The sequence below is a fragment of the Cydia fagiglandana genome, chromosome 2, assembly GCF_963556715.1.
Source record: "Cydia fagiglandana chromosome 2, ilCydFagi1.1, whole genome shotgun sequence".
Classification (NCBI taxonomy): Eukaryota; Metazoa; Arthropoda; class Insecta; order Lepidoptera; family Tortricidae; genus Cydia; species Cydia fagiglandana.
The window spans coordinates 9,674,588-9,683,630 of NC_085933.1; the positions used below are offsets into that span (position 1 = coordinate 9,674,588).

General features: G+C 35.5%; 1 protein-coding gene across 2 annotated transcripts; it reads right to left on the minus strand.

Annotated features, from left to right (window-relative positions):
• Positions 1-1,316: 1,316 nt before the first annotated feature.
• LOC134675679 (trans-Golgi network integral membrane protein 2-like) lies at positions 1,317-8,786 on the minus strand. Of its 2 annotated transcripts, XR_010099783.1 has the most exons (5): positions 7,678-8,786; positions 7,078-7,215; positions 5,562-5,689; positions 3,798-4,501; positions 1,317-3,680 (listed from the first exon to the last, which is right to left on the minus strand). XR_010099783.1 is itself a non-coding variant. In XM_063534009.1 (4 exons), the coding sequence occupies exons 1-4, from the start codon at positions 8,696-8,698 to the stop codon at positions 4,364-4,366; spliced, it is 1,425 nt and encodes a 474-aa protein (XP_063390079.1). In that variant the 5' UTR covers positions 8,699-8,786; the 3' UTR covers positions 1,317-4,363. The 2 variants fall into 2 exon arrangements, 1 of the variants encoding a protein (XP_063390079.1); XM_063534009.1 differs by having other exon boundaries at positions 1,317-4,501.
• Between the last annotated feature and the right edge of the window lie 257 nt (positions 8,787-9,043).

Here is a 9,043-nt window from a genome sequence, read left to right on the forward strand (position 1 = left end):
CGAACAGCTAACCGTCTGACCTCTTTACGCTACACACAAACACACACACACATACTACACTTAACAATCACAAAACACAAACACCATATCCCGACTAGAACAATTACACACCCGGAAACAACGTGTATACCGATAGCGCCGCGTTTCCGGAACATAATTAACACTATTATAAAAAAAAAAACCGTCTGACCTTTCTAACCCAGGAGGGATGTTGGGAATTATTGGGATTAAATCACATGCACGTTTACTAAACGCACTACATTTATTACCAAGACGGCTAAAACGCTGTTCTGACGTTACAGGCTTGGGTACTTATCAACATAGCTAACCTAGGTACATACCTCAACAAATACTTACTCAAAGAGCTCATCATTCTTATTTCACTTTATCTCTCGAATAAGCTTCGTCGGGCAAACGATTGATATGCGTTTTAGGGACAGCGAGGCTCTTGTAGATATGAAAAGCCTCACAAAGATAATCGGTCTCACAGGTCGTTTAAATATTGTAAAATTATAGGTATTTATTTAAAATTATTTCACTGATCACATATCGATATCTTTGGCACAGAATAAATAATAGTACTAGGTACAGAAGACTCACTCTCTAACAAAACGCGTCTGTTACGATCAGCACAGATATGGCCGCTAGGTGGCGACAGCGCCACGCGCGGCTTATGGCTTTCCCCAAAATTGCTGTGGAACGGATGTACTTTTAGCTACCTGTAGCAAAGCGACGAAATCGCGGAGTGAGCCACGCCTGGCATAGCTCATAACGTTCTGTGCATTCCCAGTAGCGCGGTGCCGCGCGCAATTCACGTCAATGTGACGGAGCCTTAAGTATAAGCGCGGCGAGCTAATTTTTAACCAAGCTTTGAATTGGCTGTGAACAGCCTCGCTGAAAACCATTACGCCCGCCATCTATCGGCAAGGTGAGCATTTACTGAGCGCCAACAAGCTGATCTGGGAATGGCGAAGCCTTTTGTATATATTTTAAACGAGATGGCACAGATGGCGATAATATAATTATATTTAACCTTTCGTATGCCTTGTTTTGTTTAAGTTAATTTATTTGCTGTCCTTATTGAATAGATAATTTAGATATATTAAATCAAATAAGTACCTCACATCACCCACGGGACATCATTTTATATGAAAAATAACTTCGAAGTAACTACGAAATTGATAATGACACCCAGACAAGGTACCAATTTCTGTTACATTTTGAATGGAAAAAGGGCCTATTGAAGACGCCACACAAATTTTAAGAATTGTTAAATAACTCTTAAACTGCATATGAATGACTATGAATAAAAAACATTCGATTTTAAAAATTTATTTCCAGCCAACATGTTGACACTTCGGTAATGTATATAATAACAGTATAACAGAAATAGTACAGTACAGCCATTATTAAGAATGTCACATACCGGGTGTGGCCTGTAACACGAGCAAATAATTAAAACATAGATTGTACTCCTCAAACGGTGACACTTTTATTCAACAACTTTTAAAAATTATGAAGTATTTAGACTCCCTATTTTTCATACAAAAAAACATTATCTTCAATGGACGCCATCGCCATGCCAGTATCATTTGTGATTGACGTTGCTTGTCATGCCTTAAACGTAACAAAATGCGCAATACATTGCGTCTTAGAATAAACTTTAAAGGGTATTAAAAATCAAACCACAAGTTATTTTTAAAAGTTCCTGAACAAATGTTGGTCAGTATGAGGAGTATCGCCTACAGTTAATTTTATTTGCTTATATTACAGGCTACACCCGGTATGAACCTAAGCCATTAATTTAACATAAGATCAATTACACACAAAGTCATGTGGCACCAATCTCTTCGCTGTAAAATACTTTGAGTATGAATATTGAATCCCTGCTGTTTGACATATTTCATATTGGCTACAAAGTTCACATATTATATATAAGTGTTGCACTGTTTCATAATAATATGCCTGCCTACATAATTATGTGTGTCGAATTAGATCATGCACAACACGTGGTGAAAATGAACTGAATATCTATGAGATATTTTAACAAATACAAACATTACAAACTTATTAAAAAAACTGCTTTAAGTGCCTTATTAGGCTTAAATAAATACTTAAACTATTTACATGTCATTAGAACAAAAATAAATTCGTTTAAACGAAAATAAGGTTTTGGATCAAAAAAGTATATTAAAAAAATAAATCTTACGGAGCGAAACTTCAATATGATACGCCCATCAAGTTCATACTATTCTGAACTAAAAAATATAAAACAATAGATCAAACATTCCAGGCTACATTAAAACAAATTAATATTATTCGTTAAAGGCGTCGTAAGTTTACAAATAATAATTAATAACTTACGCTTATTGGCAAACCATAATGGACTATAATTGCACACAATACACTGTAAGGCTAAAATTAATTACTGTATTGCTGCTATCACAACCTAAATTGCAGTGCATTATATATAAGTATACATATGTACCTAGAAGAAAAAAAGTAAAAAAACTAGTGTTTGTGCAAATGAGGTGATAATTAATGAAAGACCATATTTTCGATTTCTGTCCAACAGAAACAAATGCCAAACACAGCTGTGTTAAATTACTATAATATGTTAGTGAATTACAAAGTATTATTTTTTTAGGAAAAATTCACTTCATACAATCCATTTTTCCTTTAATATATTTTTTTTGTAATATCGCACGCAGACGTTTCTGCTTGATAAAAATAAGAGTTAAACTTGTTCTATGGCAAGCATAGAAGAAGAAACTACCTGCAATATGCTTGATAGCTTACGTTTACTTATAGATTTTATCATAGACAACATAATTAAGTAAAAACGTGCAGAGACTGCGACAGTCTTATTCGACTTTACACATCTATTTTAGTTGGGTTATTTGTTTGTGCTTTCACACATGCTTCGCAGACACTGTTTTTAAGAATTTCCGAGATGCTAGTATTGATAGATTTCAATAATTTATAGTAAATAGTTTTTTTTTGTTTGAATGACATGTAATCAAATATTAAATTAACCCTTTCAGTAGAGCAAACTCATAGTACCGTATTAATCATACATCGAACACTAAATGGGATAATATTTTTAATAAACACAGATAAATTTAAATTTAGGAATTGATAATAAGTAAGAATAATAATTGTACAGGAAAATCATTCTACATATTTAAATAATACATGAGATCCGAAATGATACTTTTACATGATCATGACATATTTTAGTTTGACATGGTGAAGGATATAAATAAATGTATGTACCTACATTAAATACTATGCTTCTATAACGAATCTCTAAAAAAATACCAAAAGTCATCACAGTTTTGAACGTAATGAAAGCATTCAATAATAAAGGCATACCTACGTTACATATTGTACTTTCTGAATTATTACATTTTGAAGGTATATGTATACACATCTACAATTTAAAAAGTTTCTATGAAATTGTAATTTTAACATGTGATTATTATTACATTTACATTACATGGAACACAAAAATAAAGAAAAATACTAACCACAGAGTTGCCATATGTAATAAATAATGACTAAAATCCTCAATGATTCACCGTGGCGCAAATGTCTGATATATTGTCGACATTGAAGCATTTCATTTCATCCCAGCGCTATTCGTGTAAGAGTCGTAATGTTTTATTGGAAGTAGTAATCTCCGAATATTAGTACAATCAGATTACCCAAAAGTAAATACGTGTGGTTCCATGTTTAGCGGCTAACTATACATGTGAAATAAAAACGCTTCTCCTAGAAATTTATAGAAGAATGACGATAATTCATAGCTCAAAGCCACTTACGAGTAATAAATCCCTTCACTTAACGCATTCACTGTCAGGGGGCGTAGCCTAGGAACAAACTTGTATGACGGTAAACGCACATGTGTGTCGGGGGCAGTGAATGTGTTAAGTGCAGCAACCAGACGCGAGTCTCAAGTCTCTGTAACGTCTTCCTCAGGTCACTCTGAAAAAGTGCGCTTTATACATCAAAACGAAACGCGGTGCGTAGCACAGTTATAAAGCGACTCATGGCGTGAATTCGTAGTGCCTACCGCCATCATCGACAAATCGAAAGTAATTATCTGCCTCTCTCATCTCTAAGGGCTCATTTAGACGATACGAGAACTCGCACGTGAATTTCATTACATTGCGGGTTTCGATCGGTCGGTCGAATTGGACGTAACCAACAGTCTAAATCAGCCCTAACTCTTACATATTATTATATTCGAGCGATAGTGTAGCAGATAACGATTTTAATATTTTCGATGTTGGCGAAACTTCACGGGTGGTACTAAAGGTAGTATACCAATGAACCACACCTTGCAAGGAGACTAGTGGGTTCAGTAGATGATCTTGCTGGGCGGCGCAGGAGTGTTGGCGCTCATAGCCTGCTCGAGCGTGTCGAGGCGGCGGTAGGCGTGGCCGCGGCTGTTGCGGCGGCGGCCCGGTTGCCGACCCTCCACTATTAGACCGAAGAACTGGAATAACAAAACGGTAATTATGTGAAAAATAATTCAAATTGATCACTATTCATCAAGGAACACGCGCATTCACTGCTTCCAATTGGCAGGGGTCAGCTCTTCCTGACTTGTTACGTTACACATGTATGGAGATTGAATAATTTTACGCTTTAGACTCACTTGTTTTTAGTCACTCGCGCGACATGTTTCGGAGAGCCTAGGTCTCCTACCCTCCTATGTCTCCTAGGTATGCCCGCCTACAGTAACAGGGGAAGACCTCCCCCAACTTCTTTTCTCGGCGCGCGCGCAGCGTGCGACGCGGCGAGCCGCAGTACGCCATACACGGCCGTAGTGAACGCTGCTCGCACTGTTAGTGCATGAGAAAGGAGACCTAGACCGAAAGGAGAGCTCTCCGAAACATGTCGCGCGAGTGACTAAAAACAAGTGAGTCTAAACCGCAAAATTATTCAATGTTAGTATGTCTTACAACAGTTTAAATTCGATGTATGGAGATATTGGAGATATTAACATAATGGCATGGCAAAAATTTAATTTGTGTTAAAACTGGTACTGGTACTAACTGTAGTTTTTTTCCACAGGAAGTAATACTCATCAAGACAAATTTTAACTACCCGAAACACAATTAGGTTGCGTTGTTTTACCACAGAGTTCCTTTATTAGCCACCTCCTGTCTCCATCATCAGATCAGTTCGATGGTACCATAATATTGCATTGTCAATCTGCTTACAGATGAATGCAAATTTTCAGCTTTATAGGAAACCAGGAGTGGGTCAAATTTACAGACGGATACCTAACGGGACAGGTGAAAGTAAATAAAGGCTTGGAACAAGTTACTGTCAAAAAAAAATTATGACACTTTTATGACTGACTTAGTAATAAGGTCCCTGTTTTTACCCTTTGGGTTAGAACCCTAAAAAGGGACTTATCGTAGTAGGCACTAGGCACACCGTAAGTTATATTTGTATAGAGATATTGTAAAATCCATTGCAAAGCACCTTCCATTAATCAGAGACTTTTCTGGCAAACTTTGAAGCTAAACTTTTATTATTGTACTTACCATTTTTCCTACTTTGTTCTTATTGTGGTACAAGACGTACAACACCACAACGACTATCACGGCGGTCAAGAAGAAGGGGAAGAAATGGTCATCATCTTCTGTAAACCCATCAGGATTTTGGAAAAACTCTAGAAAAAAAAGAAAAATACCAATATGACATCACAGTAAATGTTGTTTTGAATAAGTTAGTAAGTACAGTAAAGTTAATTATAACATAAAATTTAGTCTTCAGGTAAAAGTTATTGAACATTACTAGCGGTGGTTTATTATCTGATCCCTATATGATATCCCTATCTGATCCCTATAATGACCTAGCCTAAGGAAAAAATAAATAAATGAGTGTTAATTCAATCAAAATCACAAAACAAATGTGATCACCCAAACAGCACTCAATTCCGCGTTTTTCAATGTTTATACATATTGCTAACATTACACAGTTGTGCAAACATTTGCAAGGTTACAAGTGGAGCAAATAATATATATATATAATAGCACAAGAATAACATAGTTATCTTCCTTATCTTTACTTATTCTGGTAACCATCATAATTTTGACATTGTTGTAAATCACTTACTGTGAATCAACTTTTTCATTGCCATGGTTTCATTCTATTAGGTCACACTTAAAATAATCAGCCATCATTTTTATGATAGTTAAAAGCCCTTTCCATGTGGGTCATCTACTTAGTACATAAGTCGAATATAGTATTGTATTTCTTCTACCAAACTATGCTACTACATATTTTCCTCTGGCTGACAGGACAGAATAACAGCAAAAAAAAGTTGACCCACCCTTTAGATTCTTATGTAGCCGATATTGACTCAGTTACAACACTTTTTCACCTCAGAAGCTCAAACAAGCAAACTTATTAAGGAAATATGAGGCAAAACGACCACCGGCCGGAAGTGGACAACCGGTCTGGCCTAGTGGGTAGTGACCCTGCCTGTGAAGCCGATGGTCCTGGGTTCGAATCCCGGTTAAGGGCATTTATTTGAGTGATGAATGGGTGTTTTCTATGTATATAAGTATGTATTTATCTATATAAGTATGTATATCGTCGCCTAGCACCCATAGTACAAGCTTTGCTCAGTTTGGGGCTAGGTTGATTTGTGTAAGATGTCCCCTAATATTTTTTTAAACTTTAAGCAGTTGTGCAAGTTTTGCATCAAGAGTACTCTCCATACCATACTTGTTGTAACCCTATTTGGTTGAGTTTTTCTGTGAAACCAAAATAATTCACAATAGGATTATAAGTATAGCGAATGATTTTTATTTGTGTGTAGCAAGGTACTTAAAAGCACAAGATGCAAGATGATATTAGTTTTTTAATTTTCAGAAATATGTGTTCAAAAACTGGTATTTCACCCTTATTAGAAAGTTAGTTACAAAAAAACATTACCATTGGTTATGTTTTTAGTCGAGAATAAAATATGTGCTAAAATAACGTGACACATTGTTCTCTCGCATCAAAGTATGCTAGATTGAGGTGCTGTGATGAAAACATATTTATATTTACCCCTCTGCGCCCCCTCTCCATTCAAGGACACCTGGGTTTCTACTCTTTTATGTGAGCTAGCTTCTTGTTCTTGTTTCACTTCCAAATCTCCAATAATATTGTCATCTCCATCATCACTTGCGTCTTTTCCATCATCATCTGCAATATCACAATTTACATCATGTTGAAATCCTTACTGAAAAGCATTAGTTAGGTGCCTATTTATAATGACGATTTAAAGCTTGTTTATTAGTGAGTCAAATTATTTAAATATCAGCTATTAGAAAATAAATAAAATTGCTTCTATCAAAACATTAAAAAATAGGTCAATAAAACTAAAAGCTGGTACTGACCAGAAGTGAATGAAATAAAATATTATTACGCCTGAAATATATATTAATTCATAAAATAAATTATTTATGATTACAAAGTTTTAAAACCATTTTTTTGTTGTTTTATAGTAAGAACTTTAGAGAGTGGATTGCTTGTTATCCTGACTACAAAAACCAATCATTTCAGTTAACAAAATCAGCTCAGTAAGATTAACATTATAGAAAAGACCTTTATTTTGGTTTTAACATAGTAGTAAAAGAGATGTGAATAAAAATTTTAAAACCTTACCCATGTCCATTCCAGTATCATCAGTATCTTCATTTTCCAAAACTATCTTATGTTTAGGTGTCTCAATTTGATGCATAGAAACATCCGGATCCTTTATGTCTCCAGGATTGTTCTCAATGCCACCTTCGTTTCCACCATCAATTGGTTCCACGATCGAGTCAACAGAATCCACATCTCCTGCTTTGTCTGCATTTTCTTCATTAATGACAGGTTTTTGAGTGCTCTTCTTACTACTGTCTACATTACTTGGCAAATTAAGACTTCCTGGATTTTGTGAAACAGTCAATTGTATAGCCGAAGAGGACTCTTGTTTGGTCACTTCCGATGTGTGTTGATTTGTTTCCCCAACTTTTACCAACTGTGTATTAGTATCTACAGTATCTGAAGTCTTTTTAACTTGTCCATCTGACTGTTGAATTCCCTGAATTGCTGTTGCATCATTTTTGTGTAAATCACCAGTTGGTCCTGAACCAGCAGGCACAGTAGGTACAGATCCCAGAAGAGAGCTCTGTGGTACTTGGAGATTCAACAATGACCACTTGTAATACTTGCAGAAGAAGTTTGTATCACCAGTTCTTATGTCATCATCAGTGCAAACTCTTTTACAGTCATCGGAACTTTGGAACACTATAGTGAGCATACCTTGGTAGGATGTTGAAGGAATGGTGAAATGCGAAGCTTCGCTGCAGAAAGCGGAGACATTTTGTTTTACATTAATTTTAGCCTTAAAATCTGCTGCGAGGTTAGCAGTACTCAGTGCAGTAAGGTTACACAGGAGACGATTAGCGTCGTAAAACATCAAACACTGCAAATCATCAATGTGATAGTTCATTTCTACATCGCATGTGATGTTTCTGCTCTCAATTTGGCTCAGTACGAACTCGTTCTTGCATTGTTTGCTGAGGTCATTCAGCAGGTTACTTATCAATATTTTACCGTTACTGTTTTGCTTTGGTACAGGTCCTCCCAAACTACGACCGTAAATATTTACTAATAAGAATATTAGGGAGTAACGCAACATTTTTCGGACGAAATACTCCAGGATTTCACAAAGTACTATAAAACACTGTTTATATTTCTCCCGTAACACACGAATTACTAATGTGTGATGAAAATGAATGAAAATAACATTTTTTTTTTTTAATTTATTACATGACCATGGATACAAGTCCTTCAGTCGTATTCATAAACATTACATAAAAACCATAAAAAACCACAATAATAGCCATAACAACATGAGATAAACTAGTACACAAAGAATAACAATTTTAGTATCAATTAGCAAACACAACTTATATAACATTAACTCTTTTGAAACTTAATATACAAGTAATTTATATCTTACATGACAATCAAGTATATACAT

What these genes read in the sequence shown, in the direction of transcription:
- LOC134675679 (XM_063534009.1), bottom strand. Translation starts at nt 8,698, where the DNA reads ATGTTGCGTTACTCCCTAATATTCTTATTAGTAAATATTTACGGTCGT. An exon ending in TGATACTGGAATGGACATGG is followed by an intron (nt 7,216 to 7,677) that starts GTAAGGTTTTAA and finishes GTGATATTGCAG; the next exon opens with ATGATGATGGAAAAGACGCA. An exon ending in TGGAGAGGGGGCGCAGAGGG is followed by an intron (nt 5,690 to 7,077) that starts GTAAATATAAAT and finishes TTTTTTTTCTAG; the next exon opens with AGTTTTTCCAAAATCCTGAT.